This window comes from Lathyrus oleraceus, chromosome 5 (assembly GCF_024323335.1).
Source record: "Lathyrus oleraceus cultivar Zhongwan6 chromosome 5, CAAS_Psat_ZW6_1.0, whole genome shotgun sequence".
Lineage (NCBI taxonomy): Eukaryota > Viridiplantae > Streptophyta > Magnoliopsida > Fabales > Fabaceae > Lathyrus > Lathyrus oleraceus.
In genome coordinates, this window is record NC_066583.1 from 543,598,165 (window position 1) to 543,613,021 (window position 14,857).

Genomic DNA, 14,857 nt, shown 5'->3' on the forward strand with positions numbered 1-14,857 from the left:
TATCTCCCATTTGACTGCTACCTGCAAACCCCTCTTCAAATTACTGAGGAAAAATCAAGAGATGATATGGAATGATGAATGTCAAGCAGCTTTTGACAAAATCAAGAAGTATCTCCAAGAACCTCCAATTCTGATGCCACCAGTTGAAGGAAGACCTCTAATCATGTATTTGACCGTGTTAGAAAATTCAATGGGTTGTGTGTTGGGACAACATGACGAGTCTGGTCGAAAAGAGCATGCCATATACTACCTTAGCAAAAAGTTTACCGACTGTGAAACAAGATACTCATTGCTCGAGAAAACTTGTTGTGCTTTGGCTTGGGCTGCTCGCCGACTGAGACAGTATATGTTGAATCATACCATTTTATTGATTTCTAAGATGGATCCTATCAAATATATATTTGAGAAACCTGCTCTCTCCGGAAGAATAGCAAGATGGCAAATGATCTTAACAGAGTATGATATCCAGTATACTACCCGGAAAGCAATCAAAGGAAACGTGTTAGCTGATCATTTGGCTCATCAAGCAGTTGATGATTAACAATCTATGAATTTTGAGTTCCCAGATGAAGATGTCATGCTTGTTACTGATTATGAAGAACCTGGATCAGATGAAGGACCCGAACTGGGATCCCGATGGACTATGGTTTTTGACGGATCTTATAATGCATTGGGCAACGGTGTTGGTGTTGTAATTATTTCCCCCAAGGGTTACCATACGCCTTTCACCGCTAGACTATGTTTTGACTGTACCGACAATATGGCTGAGTATGAAGCATGTATTTTGGGACTCAAGGCTGCTATAGACCTGAGAATCAAGTTTTTGAGGGTGTACGGAGACTCAGCCTTAGTAATCAGTCAGATCAAAGGAGAATGGGACACTAAACATCCGAATCTCATCCCTTATCGAGAGTGGGTGTTGACATCAATCCCTTATTTTGAAGAGATTACATTCGAACATATTCCACGAGAAGAGAATCAGTTGGCAGACGCATTGGCCACCATGTCATCTATGTTCAGAGTCAGATGGGATAATGAAGCTCCCATGATCACCGTTGAACGATTAGATGAACCAGCATATTGTTATGAACTTAATGCTGATGAAGTGGAAGAGAAACCTTGGTTCCACGAAGTAAAAAGATATTTAGAAACTCAGGAATACCCTGAAGGGGCATCCATCAATGACAGAAAATTTCTGAGGAGGTTCTCCGCTAAATTCTTTTTGAGTAATGGAGTATTATACAAACGTAATCATGATTCGACTTTGCTTCGCTGTGTGGATAAAAAGGAAGCAAAAAAGATTATGGAAGACATACATGACGGTATTTTTGGGACTCATTCTAGTGGACATACGATGGCCAAGAGGATTATGAGATCAGGGTATTATTGGTCTACCATGGAAGCTGATTGCCACCATCACTCCAGAACTTGTCACAAGTGCCAGACCTATGCGGACAAAGTACATGTACCTCCTGCTCCATTGAACGTGTTGACAGCCCCTTGGCCCTTTGCAATGTGGGGCATTGATATGATTGGGGAGATTAAACCTACTACTTCTAATGGACATCGTTTCATTCTTGTTTCTATTGATTGCTTTACGAAGTGGGTAGAGGCAGCCTCATTTGCTTCTGTCACCAAGAATGTGGTGGCACGGTTCATCAAGAATAGTCCCATTTGTCGGTATGGCATCCCTGAAAGAATTATCACTGACAATGGTACTAATTTGAATAACAAGATGATTACTGAACTCTGCACGCAGTTCAACATAAAAACCATAACTCTTCTCCGTACCGGCCAAAGATGAATGGCGTCGTAGAAGCTGCTAATAAGAATATTAAGAAGATCATACAAAAGATGACAGTAACATACAAAGACTGGCATGAGATGTTACCCTTTGCTCTTCATGGTTATCGCACTTCAGTGCGCACTTCGACAGGGGCAACTCCTTTCTCTTTAGTCTACGGAATGGAAGTCGTTTTACCAGTGGAAGTCCAGATTCCCTCTCTAAGAATTATGAAAGATGCAGGCTTAGATGAAGATGAATGGATTCAGACTCGACTCGATCAGATAAATTTGATTGATGAAAAGAGACTTGCGGCTGTTTGTCATGGACAGATATATCAGAAGCGCATGACCCAGGCATTTAATAAGAAAGTCAAGAGACAGGTGTACCAAATTGGCGACTTGGTGATGAAGCGTATCATTCTACCACAAGGTGACCCTAGAGGCATATGGATTCCCACATACGAAGGGCCATTTGTAGTTAAGAAGGTCTTCTCTGGTGGAGCCATGATGCTCGCTACAATGGATGGCGAAGACATCCTACATCCCGTGAACGCAGACATAGTTAAAAAATACTATGCATAAAAGAGACCCGCTAGGTCGACGTATCTAGGCAAAAATAAGGGCATCCCGGCGAACCAAAAAGGTTCGGGAAAAAATTAGGGATAAACATATAAAAAGGTACACCCGGCAAGTCGAAAACCTGAAAAGGAGGCTTGGACAAAAAAGGGTATCCTGGTGGACTGAAAACCTGAAAAGGCGGTCCAGGCAAAAATTAGGGATTAAAGCGTATGACTATGTCCCGTTCTCGGTCAGCTTCACCCAAGTCAAAGGGACTGAACAAGCCAATCACTTCTATCCGACAGCAGGAGATGAGAGGCTTGAAGACATAATGACAGTCGTGGAATTAAAATCAATAGGACCTTTCTTCATAGCTTTTTCTTTGTTTTCTTGACAATCTCCTCTTACTAGGATTTCTGTCTCCTTGTACACAAATTGCCGATTTATAGGCCTTCTTTCAAAGTCAATGCAATTTTATTTCCAAAAAAAGGGATGCTTTTGTTTTACTTTCTCTGTTTTGTTTGCATAAACGTCCATTAATTTAATTCGAATTAACGATATGCGTTTGAACATGATTGATGTTTACCGAAAATACATGCATAAAATAGCAATAGCAGTTACAAAAGGACTTTAGGGTCGAGGATAAAGTCTAACCATGCTTTCCGATGAATCCAGTTGCTAATCCTATTCCCCAGCAAAACCAGTTATTTCCCAGAAGAAACTGGCATTACTAGACAGACTGGTCATCTCTTCCATCCCCAGCCAGGCTCTATTGAATATTTCTACCATCAGACAGAAATCAGATATCCCCAGCTAAGAAAGGGTCATCAATACAAACATCTCCAATCAGAATATGGGGATTTATTTTCCCCTGGAAAATTTTTCAGACGCATAATTCATTCATGCATCATTTCGCATCATACGCATGCATACAATGTTCGCATTTATCTTTGAAAGCATAAAACATCTCATGCATCGTGACATGGCATGAGACTAACTTTTTTCCAGGTTAATTATCCTCCCGATCTAATCAAAACAAAGCTTCATCCAGACGGACACCCTTATTGGTTACATTTGAGATTCAGATGCATCTTTCAGATATAATCCATATGAATATTCATTCTGATAAGCACTCTGATATCCTCCTAATGGTGGCATCTTTAAGCCCATCCCAGACATTTATTGCAAATACAACATATACAACATATGATTCCTTCAACTGTGCCAATACGGTCTAGCGTACGACCCATTTGGATATTCATCCCCTCAGATACTACCTAGCGTATGGTACATCCCGAGGTGTAGTCTAGCGTACGACTACTTTTTGTCAGATACAGCCCAACGTACGGCTCATTCTGCAACTCAGATACGATCTAGCGTACGATCCATTCTGATCTTCTTTCCTCAGATACTACCTAGCGTATGGTACATCCCGAGGTGTAGTCTAGCATACGACTACTTTTTGTCAGGTACCGCCTAACGTACGGCTCATTCTGCAACCCAGATACAGCCTAACGTACGGCTCATTCTGCAACTCAGATACCATCTAGCGTACGATCCATTCTGATCTTCTTTCCTCAGATACTATCTAGCGTACGGTACATTCCGAGGTGTAGTCTAGCGTACGACTACTTTTTGTCAGATACAGCCTAACGTACGGCTCATTCTGCAACCCAGATACAGCCTAACGTACGGCTCATTCTGCAACTCAGATTTGATCTGGCGGATGATCCATTCTGACCTGTTATCCCCAGCAGCGTATGACCCATTCTGATCTTTTCTCCCCAGTGAGGTCGCCAGCCTAACGGATGGCTCATTCTGCTACTCAGAGACGATCTAACGTACGACACACTCTGAAGCCCTCATCATTATACCTTCTGGATGGCATCTTTAAGCCCATCTCCATCAAGACTAACTTTTAACAAGTGCAAATTTTAGGGGCATTCTAAGTGTTCAATAATCTTCCACCTCCAGACCACGAATGGCGTACATACCATTCTAACTCTCTCGGTTCAAGAATATTGAACAGGGGCAGCTGTCATACCCCAAAATTTGCCCGTTAACCGTGCAAGACATTTTTCAAGACACTCCAACTCATTTTTTCAAGACATTGATATTAAAGGAACAAAGGCCCAACACACAGGTGGCCAAATCCAAAAAATGACTTAAAATGGCTTGCTCGCTAGGCGAGCAAAATCCTTCGCCTAGCGAACTTGCGAGTACCAGAAATTTTGGGCTTCATTCTGAGCCCATCAGGTCAAAAAAAACTATTATAAATACCAAGACCTCATTCAGAAAAGGGGACAGACAAAGAGGAAGGAAAACCCTAGCAAGCAAACCCTAACAGAGGCAATCAGAGCAAACCCTGGAGGCTAACCAAGAGAATTCAGAGCAACCTTAAGGGAAACCCTGAAGGAAACTCATCTGCACAAAGGTTACCTCCGCCCAACTCAATCCGGCATCAACCCTAAGAGCGTTCTGCCAATTCAAGGTTGCAACTCAATTGCAAACAGGTTTGCATTACTATTACCGCTTTATGTTCCTAATTCACATGTGATATCATAATTGAATTCATAAATATATTTGAGGTTTTGCATGTGGACTTCAGTATGCCTGGATATCTTGAATGTTTCACCATGTAATTGCTGTAATGGATGCCATAGGGTTTGGAGCTTGCTGAAACCGTACTGCTGTTAAATTCAAAACTCGCAGCCGTTCGCTAGCACATCGCTAAGAGAACATGTAGCGAGTGCTCGCTAAGCCTTCGCTAGGCGAGGCAGTAGCGAATATGACAGTCGTTGTTTTTCGTTCTATTTTGATCTTTGCTCATCTGACCTGTTTTATTATAACCATGCTTTGTTTACCTGATACTATTACTGCTTTGGTGCAACTCTTGATTGCACCCCATTTGGTGTTCTGACCTGTTTGCGGAATTTTGTAAGGGCTCACATACTCCCGAAGAAGGTAGCTTGCTAGGTATTCCACTTTATTTGTGGGATACCCTTATGGAGATTCATCCTAATTACCTAATTGATTATAAAATATTGCCTTTGAATATGTGATCTTGGACCTCTCTTTGTTGCCTTACGGTATTACGGTATTACGGTCATGTCCCGCGAATGTGGGGATACACTTAGCAAAGATCCTTCGATTAAATCATCAGGTCCCTATAAGATAAATCATAGTCCCTCGGATGTTGCCTGCGAATATATGATTTTGTCCCTCGATGACCCTTCGTTGTAGCCTACGGTTAAATGATGATTGCCCCTTCGAATGCTAAGGTATCCTTGCAAATGTTGCCTTCAATGACCAATCGATGACCCTACGATGTCCCTTTACATCCAAAGGATAAAACTACTTACTTCTCAATAGTAAGGACAGTTTTACCCTCATAAGGATAGGAAATGCCCATAAAGACCTTGGGTAGGTATAACTCTTAAATGCTGAATCACAACTCAAAATACTTTTCACACCTCACACTTTGCAAAACATCTACTAGAAAATCACCACTTGGTATGCATTCGTACTAGAATCATTGCCAAGTTATATTTTTCTAAACAGTTTTCTAAACAGCTTTCAAAATTAAACGAGATAAACACTTTGTATACATTCGTACAAGAATCATTACAAAGTTAAACTCTCTTTCCAAAACATTTTCTAAGCAATTCACAAACACTTTTTCAGACAAGAAAACATAAGTGATTCAGCAGTTAAGAGCCCATGGATAACCATGGATACAAAGGGTGCTAACACCTTCCCTTTGTATAATATACCTCCCGAACCTAAAATCTAATCTAGGTCTTTCCTGTTCTTTTCCGCCTTTCCTTATTGGATAAAATAAAAGTCGGTGGCGACTCTTGCTATCCGCGACATTGCGATTCAAAACAAAACACAAAAGTCTAGTTCACCGTATGACATAGAGGAATTAACAATAGTACCTATATCAAGGATCTTTCCTTTCTTGTTTCCTCCAAATCCTACATGTCCTCCATCTTTCAGTGTTAGGGTTTGGAACATATTCTTTTCTCCTGCCACATGTCGTGAGCAACCACTGTCCAGGTACCATGATTGTTGCCTTGCTTTTCCCTTGAAGCATATATGTAGCAAAAACAATTTCAGATTTAGGTAATCATTGTCTTATGGGTCCTATGGGGTTAGTTGGGACATGTTTCTTCTTGTTTTGTACCTTTGCTATCATATGGTATGGCTTAGGATCATTCAATATTTTTTATTTAAAAGTTTGTTATCTTGAATGGACCTTGGAATTAGGTTTTGAAACTTCAGAACATTGCATCCTGATACCTTAGGTTCTGGTTTCTTTATAACCTTTAACTTTAGAGTCTTACGTTATGGTTTCTTCAAAAACCTTGACTTTAGAATCTCACGTTATGGTTTCTTCAGAACCCTTGACTCAACAATTTTAGGTTCCGACTGGTTCAAAATCTTTGTTTTTTCAGCAGTAGGTACAAAATAAGAATCAAGCTCTTTATGAGTAGAGCTTGAAAAAGAAGAATATATTGGTTTACTCAAGGTTTCAAACCTTGGGTTAAATTTTTTTTTTAGAGTAACCAAGACCTCTCCATTTGCTTCTACTTACACCATAAATCATGGATGCAAGTTTAGTTATACTAAATCCAGTTATGATAAACTCTTGAAGATCCATTTCATGCTCATCAAGGGGTTTATGAGACACTTCTTTTACTATATCAATATGATCTTTCTCTTAAGATTTATTTTTTCTTTGAAAAGATTTTAACTCATCTTTCAAAAGATCATATTGCTTTTTCAATATTTTCATGTGTCTGGATTTCTCTTGACACCAACCCATAAGGCCTTGAATGAAAGTAATTAAAATCAAAACATGATAGTTTAGAAAATACCTCATCCTCTTCTTCAGAATCTAAACCAAAATCTGAGTCAGATTTTGTTTCAGAAGATGTAAGAGTCATCAAATTAATATTGTATTGTTCTTCATCCTTTAAGAGTCTTCTACGTTGTCAAGTTCATCTCATGTTTCTATGAGATTCTTCTTGAAATTGTTTCTGAAGCTATCCTTCTGGTAACTTCATTTCTTTTACTTGTCAGTTTGCACCTCTGGACAATCAACAATGAAGTGACCAGGCTTCTTGCGGTTGAAGCATCCCTTTCCATCATCCTTCTTTTCTCTAGAGTTTGATCCTTTGAAGCCAGTGCTTTTTCCAAAGAATCTTTTATTCTTCTTAGATAGATACCAAAACCTTTTTATGATAAAGTCCATTTCCTCATCATCTAAATCATTTTTAGAACCTTTTACATGAGAGGCTTCTTTAGACTCCTAGACATGATGAGCCTTGAAAAGTTTAGCAACATATTTTAAAACAAGAGGTTTTAACTTCCTAGAAGGTTCATCTCCATTGAGCTTCATCACATGGCTTTGAAGGTTGCTGATAAGGCTTTTAAGACTTAATATGTTTAAAAAATGGTCATAGCATGGGATTCAAAAAATGGTCTTAGCAATCGATTTATCAATAATCTTGATGCACTCAAAATGAGGGAGATCATCAACCAAGATTCCCCTAACTCTATGATGTTTTCTATAAGTCTTTTACTGAGTAGGTGTGAGTCTTTTGCTGTCAGTTATCATTCCTACTCCATTAATTGGAATATCAATGTCATCTTCCATAATATCATACAACTCATCATTAAGACCTATGATATGAGTATACATCTTGCTCTTCCATCAATCAAACTAAGTAGAGTCTCCACTGAGAGTTGAAGGTCTATATGTATAATTTTTATTTTTGAAAGTGCTATAATCATGATTATAGAAGCATGTGGATTATGAGTACCATTATCAGATTCCGAAACTCCAAACATAATTCAATATGTTTTTCTCCGGGTCTTTTATGTACCACTGTTAAGTGTTTAGCACATAGCGTGCTCTGATGCCAACTAAAGGTGAGAAAAACACAAGAATGGGGTTGAATTATGTTAACTTTTTTTTCTTTTTAAAGCTCTTGTCATATTCTAAACACAAAGTATAAAATCTGATTCAGATGTAAGAGGTAGGTAGCGGATAAATAATGCAAGAAAGAAGAGAGAGACACGGAGTTATTATGGTTCCTCTCACAACTTGAGAGTAATACAGTCCCTTTATACCTACAAGAGATTTTCATTATAATCACACAAGATTGTAATTTTCTCAAGCACACAACCAAGATACTTCCAATGATCAAACACAAAGTAAGAGACCTCTATGTACAAGTACACATGCAAGAGACTTCCAATGCTCAAGCATACAAGCAAGAGACCTCCAGAGGCTGACTTCTTCAGACTCTGACCTTCAAACGTTAACTTCTTTAGATTATGGTCTTCAACTTCTGATCCATCAAATTCTGGTCTTTAAGCTTCTCTTAAGATGTTCATAGTCAGAACAATTACATGGATTATTCCTGAAATTTTAGTCTATGTTCATGCACACTTGAACAATTATTTGTGTCATACCCTAATTTTTAATCCATAGACCCCACATCTCATTTGCATTTTTGCATACAAGCAAGGTCACATTTTGGTCATTTCCCTTGTTCATCTTTGGGTTTTCTTCTTGTAGGGATCACCAAACACCTATTTGTTTTGCCTTTGTGTTTATTTGATTTATTTATTATCTAACCACTAATCAAAATACCAAAAATATATCTTGTTTCTCTTAAGTTTATTGTGCAAGGTAGGGCCCCTTAAGTCAAGAGCACCTCAAAGTTTGGTGGCCTACTTCTCAAGAAAGTCAAAGGTTCATGTGTTTATTTCCATGCCTTCTTTAATAAGAAACTTTAAGCTTTGAGAAATTTAATCAAGAGGCCATCAAGGACACCTTATATTGAGTTCAGATGATCACCCATGTTCTTTGGAATGCAAGGAAAGTCCAAGTGCACAAGCTTGTTCCAAGGGGTTTGACCTAAAAGTCAACATTTTGAGGTCAAAGTTCCAAGGATCACAACTCCTTCAATTCTCAACATTTTTGAATGATTCTTTTTGCATATGAATCTTATCAACATCCTATACAACTTTTCTTTACATGACAAGATCCAATTATGCTTGGAGGATCATCAAAAGTTTAGAGACATTATAGGTGATTTGTGGACTTAGTGAAATTTGACCTATTTTCAAGTGACTTTTTGCCAACTTTCAAAGATCACTACTTCTTCAATTTTCAACATTTGGAGCTGATTCTTCTTGCACAATGTCATTTGTGATTCGATCTACAAGTTTTCTTCAAGAACTAAGGTCAAATTATGCTTAGAAGGCCATGGAATTCATTGGGACATTATAGGTTATTTTCAGCCATGGAACACTCAAATATTTCTAAGTTATGGAACCAATATTTTATGCCAACTTCAACATGCCATAACTTTGTACTAAAATATCCAAATACATCATTTCTTGGAAAATTGTAATCTTGGCCATGATGTTAACACATTGCAAAAAGAATGGGATCAAAAAGCCTCTTGAGTAGGACACACCATTGAGTTGAACATGGTGACTTGAAACTGCAAAAATTACCATAGCCCGAAATTTGATCATGACTAAACTCAAATTGCAAGCCAAATTAGAAAGTGTTTTGGTCCTAAAAAAGTTTAATCAAACCTCCAGAAGTTAATTGACACTCAAAACGCATCATTTGATTAAGTTTTGATGGATTGCAAGTCACATTTTCCACGCATTCTGAGAAAATTGGTTTTGCACGAATTGAGCATCATTTGGCATGTATGAGATCACCAATTCCTTCCCTATAAATAGAGGAATCTGTTTCCTTCATTTCAAGCTTTGGAGAGCCAAGAAACCCCTGCTGCAACTTGAAGTTTTTCCAGAAAATTCAACTATCGTGTTTTTAGTTTCAGCCTGTTTCAATCCATTTTCTTGATTCTATTATCTCCATTGGCATCCTATGAAACTTTTTCAACAATTCCCAATCTCTAAGACCTTCTTAATTGCTCCAACCATACACTACAACAGACAAGACCTTAGACAGCGCTTTTTTTAGCCTTAGACAGCGCTTTAAAGCGCTGTCTAAACCTCCGCTGCTAAAGGTTTAGACAGCGCTTTTTTAAATCTTAAAAGCGCTGTCTAAGCCCCCCCCCCCCCTTAGACAGCGCTTTGGCCAAAAGCGCTTTATAAGACCCTCTTATTTTAAATTTTTTAGGTATACCTTAGACAGCGCTTTTGAAAAGCGCTGTCTAAGCCCCACCCCCTTAGACAGCGCTTTGGCCAAAAGCGCTTTCTAAGACCCTCCTATTTTAATTTTTTTAGGTATACCTTAGACAGCGCTTTTCAAAAAGCGCTGTCTAAGCCCCCCCCCCCCCCCCCTTAGACAGCGCTTTTGCCTAAAGCGCTTTCTAATCCCCCCCTTAGACAGCGCTTTTTACAAAAGCGCTGTCTAAGGTATACAAAAATTTCTACCTGTTTTCAACCAGATTTTGACAGACAATTATCACATTTTATATATGCCATTTTGGCCTTTTTTCTACCAATTTTTGCAACAACAATTATTACAACAACAAAAATTAATCAAAAACTAATTAACATTCAATTAGATCATAGATCTATTCCTTTTTTCCCACTCATTTCTCACTCCCATTTCACATTCTCGTTGTTGAATTTGAAAAAAAAATTGCTAAAGGATGTATCATTCATGTAAAATATATCAACTTCCTATTGTGGTTCAAATGAGAAAAAGACATGGCCAAAAATTAATCAACTTAAATTACCATGGCATAGTTGTTTATATAACAATGACAAAGAAAAGCACACAACTTTCAAATTCACACTATTTGAGAGAGAAACATTTGTACTACCTTTGCTCTGTGCTGTAAAAGCAAACTTGTTTCAACAGTCTCACGCATTCCTGAGGTGCTGCTTGTTTCCTTTTGCCGAGAGCTAACCTAGAAATAAATAATGAGATGGGAATATTGAGCAAAGTATGATATGAGATATCATAATACTATAGAGTAAATCCAATAGTGCTTACATGAAATGGAAACATCTCATTTACAAGATAAAAGATTCTGCTTAGGAAAATAAAAATTTGATGTGGAAAATCTAACAGAGCTGTCATTTGGCCATTGGCGCATTCTACAACTTAAAGCATAAACCTTTTATCGTCTGAGGCATAAGTAGCAAGATGGAAGTGAGAGACATGGAGAAGTGGCAATCACAATAGAGTTGAAATTTGAAAATTGGCAATGTAGTCATTGATAGAAAAACATTTTCTTCAACATTTAACAAATTAGGAAGAAAAATGCTGAACTTTTACCACAATAATGCCAAATTATTTTTTTTATAGTTATTATTAGGAGATAATACATGTATGTAGGCGACTTGAATATGAAAATATTGTAAGCTGTTATTAATTAATATGATTTGAAGCCAAAAAGTAGTGAAGCAGTATAACATTATGCAGTGCTGACAAGGCACTTTTAGTGAGAGAAAAAGTTAAGACTTATAGAACAAATGTTAGCTTGGCCTATGAGAGAATAACAAGCCAAATTAAACCGACTAAAAAAGAGCTTGAGAGAAATAGATGGGAAACTAGATACGAGAAGCTATAGCTTTACGTTGAAAAATGACCATGACATACCGTTTTTACTAAAATATATTAAAAGTCAAAACTGAACAAATTAATCCATTCGAAGACTAAAAATAGCATACCACGGCAATAACAATAACAAGTTCATCCCAATGCTTTTCATCAGCAAGTTGAACTGCGAGACTATCGCTTCCATTCTCCTCCTATATATATACACATCAACAGAATATAAATTACAGATGGATTTTTGGATGATATAATGTCCCTATTAAATACAATATGAAACAAAACTTACTTTCCCCATTATCCACTTGACAAATCCCCCAAATAAGCTGCGACAAGCACTGCCTGATCCTTGCCTGTATATAGTGACAATATCCGGAGTTGATAAATATATAGTCAAAATACAAGTATCCAAACCAAGCCAAAACACCTTGCAAATTTAAAGCCATGGAGAAAAGAAAGACCTTGCAATAGCAGATAGCTGGCTTTCATCTTCTTTGACATTCATTAGCTTCCCAAGGGCATAAACTGTAAAATAGAAGACTTCGCCATTAAAAAATATGTTGACTAATATAAAGCCTTATATAAAATTAATAAGAACCAAGAAACATGCTATTGTTACTAAGAAAGCATGGAACTTATGTTGAATTGCATTAGACAGAATAAAAAATAAAATTGAACGTCTGTGTATAACATCTTAAAAGATGTAAAGTTTGAAGCAAGATTATTGATTAAAGAATAAGGTCCTCTATGAATCCAAACCACGAGACATTAAACATGCAACACTGAACAAGTAAGCCTGTTTGTCTGCAAAAAAAGTCTATATGCAATTTGATGAAGACAGAACCCAATAAAAAAAAATCAATACTTGATGACTAATGCATTAGAGTATCTTAGAGCCCAATAGTAATGCATTAGAGTCATTATACTACAACTATACTCACCACAATACTTCCATTGTCAAGATTTGTAGTGTATCTTAGAGTCCAGAAATTCCGAGCAGTAGACAGCGTCATTGGAGAATATGTCTGCAGCAAACTTAAACGTTTATGCACGAGGCTTACTAAATAATAAATAACGGCTGCTAAATTCCATACTTCATTGCTCACCTGTGTGTAAAGAAGTTCAATTGTCCCTCCATTTCCAGTTGAGAACATTGTGAACATTTCTGAACTCCGACAATCCCGAAACCAAGTTGAGCGGTCTTTAAGGATTTCCACAATCTATTGAAAATTTTAGGCAATTCAAAAATTCAGAAAGCTTACAAACTTTAATTAATGTTAACAGAAATGACTGAAAAATATCAATACTTATTATTCCCCTTTTTAATTACCTTTGAAGGTTCTAAACTAACAAGACCACATGCTCGAGCTGCCACTCCGTTACAACCTTGAGAAATGGCAAATATCCCAACCGAATCCGGACCAGGCTGACAAAACAAAGTTTGAAAGTAAATATAGTATCGACATTGGAAAGAACTTAACCTCAATATCAAAATCAGTACAGTATCAATTGTAAAAGCAAAAATCAATCATTCACTTAGAAGCATGATTCTCTCTACCTTCATCCCAGGCATCTGGACCCATTCGACAGCAGTTCCTGTAGCCTTTGAAAGGAACTCTGTCAATGTTTCCTCTGCAATTGATTGGAATCTGAAGGATCATAATAAAAAAATCAATCAAAGAAAGCTCCACAAGATAAATAAATCAAATAAAAAATCTCTCAAATCATAAGCCCTCAAATTACCCAGCAGGGCTATTAGCATCTCTCATGGTACTCCGAGGAGTAGCAGCCGCAGAATCATTGCCATTGCCATCAGCATTTGGAGCTGCTGAGACGGCCTGCAATTACACGACAGCAAGTAACAATACGAATCAACATTTGAAACAACACAAATCATATCAGATAACAGCTACATTCCTTAATCAAACCATAATAATTATCAATTCACAAAAAATTATACTAGTAGTGAATGAAAATGAACAATGACAGGGCTTACGGGTTGCAATTGCTGGCGCATAAACCCATTCTCATTCACCAGCTCCGAAACCTGTTTCTGCAACCGCTCATTTTCCTCCGTCAACAGCTTGTTCATTGCCGCTAGTTTCCTATTCACAGTCTGAAGCTGAGAACCCTCTTTTCTCTGCTTCTCTCTACACCTGCAAAACAAAACAAAAAAAAGGCACAAATCAAGTCAAACAACCAAAAAAGCCAAACCCCTTCACAGCACAAGGTGAAACCAAAATCTTCATTACCTTCTATTCTGAAACCAAACCTTGATTTGCTTAGGCTCAATGTTGCCTAAAACCGGACACTCCCGAATCAGCTGTTGCCTTCTCAAGGAACTTGGCTTAGAGCATTCCACATAAACCTTCTCCAAAGCTTCAATCTGTTCAGCAGTGTAGTGCACATATTTCCCAGAAGAATCAATGTGTCTCTCAATGCTGTTATCTCTCTGCTGTTGTGCAACAGCCATTTCCATCTTCTTCTCCTATTCTCAATATATCAAAATCATAAACAATCACACCCCAAAAGTAAACCTAAAAAGAACCAATACAACACAACAACAAGCACCACAAGATTCTTCTTATAACACTCACTCTTAGACCCCAAAAATGGGTAGATTATACTACACTACTCACACAAAACACAAATATCATTGACAGGTAAGATTAGGGTTTCATCTCTCTTGCCCCAATACTTGATGACAACAATGTTGGTCGGTGTTTGAGCCGTAACCATCAGCACCCAATTCTGCTGAGAAACACCCGCCATTTTCAATCAATCGAAGCAAATTTGATAGATGGGAAATTTTTAGACATTTTTGCCTCATATTTCCCTGGATCTCCGACCGTATCAATATAAACCTGAAAAGCACAAATCATACATTACATTACATCTCTAATAATTCAATTATCTGCTTAACATTACTACCCAAGTACTTTAACAATA

General features: G+C 37.8%; 2 protein-coding genes across 2 annotated transcripts; both read right to left on the reverse strand.

Moving 5' to 3' along the window:
* Positions 1-11,123: 11,123 nt before the first annotated feature.
* Positions 11,124-12,491, reverse strand: LOC127083137 (diphosphomevalonate decarboxylase MVD2, peroxisomal-like). Its single transcript, XM_051023378.1, has 4 exons — positions 12,370-12,491; positions 12,198-12,261; positions 12,025-12,105; positions 11,124-11,258 (listed from the first exon to the last, which is right to left on the reverse strand). Exons 1-4 carry the CDS (start codon positions 12,411-12,413, stop codon positions 11,139-11,141), a joined length of 309 nt encoding a protein of 102 aa, XP_050879335.1. The 5' UTR covers positions 12,414-12,491; the 3' UTR covers positions 11,124-11,138.
* Positions 12,492-12,828: 337 nt separating this feature from the next.
* Positions 12,829-14,381, reverse strand: LOC127081965 (homeobox-leucine zipper protein REVOLUTA). The gene is made up of 7 exons (XM_051022193.1): positions 14,161-14,381; positions 13,905-14,064; positions 13,652-13,746; positions 13,467-13,557; positions 13,239-13,334; positions 13,015-13,128; positions 12,829-12,933 (listed from the first exon to the last, which is right to left on the reverse strand). The coding sequence occupies exons 1-7, from the start codon at positions 14,379-14,381 to the stop codon at positions 12,829-12,831; spliced, it is 882 nt and encodes a 293-aa protein (XP_050878150.1).
* Between the last annotated feature and the right edge of the window lie 476 nt (positions 14,382-14,857).

What these genes read in the sequence shown, in the direction of transcription:
- LOC127081965 (XM_051022193.1), bottom strand. Translation starts at nt 14,381, where the DNA reads ATGGCTGTTGCACAACAGCAGAGAGATAACAGCATTGAGAGACACATT. An exon ending in GTTTGGTTTCAGAATAGAAG is followed by an intron (nt 14,065 to 14,160) that starts GTAATGAAGATT and finishes TTTGTTTTGCAG; the next exon opens with GTGTAGAGAGAAGCAGAGAA. An exon ending in GATGCTAATAGCCCTGCTGG is followed by an intron (nt 13,558 to 13,651) that starts GTAATTTGAGGG and finishes ATGATCCTTCAG; the next exon opens with ATTCCAATCAATTGCAGAGG.
- LOC127083137 (XM_051023378.1), bottom strand. Translation starts at nt 12,413, where the DNA reads ATGAATGTCAAAGAAGATGAAAGCCAGCTATCTGCTATTGCAAG. An exon ending in CAGCTATCTGCTATTGCAAG is followed by an intron (nt 12,262 to 12,369) that starts GTCTTTCTTTTC and finishes CACTATATACAG; the next exon opens with GCAAGGATCAGGCAGTGCTT. An exon ending in TCAAGTGGATAATGGGGAAA is followed by an intron (nt 12,106 to 12,197) that starts GTAAGTTTTGTT and finishes GTATATATATAG; the next exon opens with GAGGAGAATGGAAGCGATAG.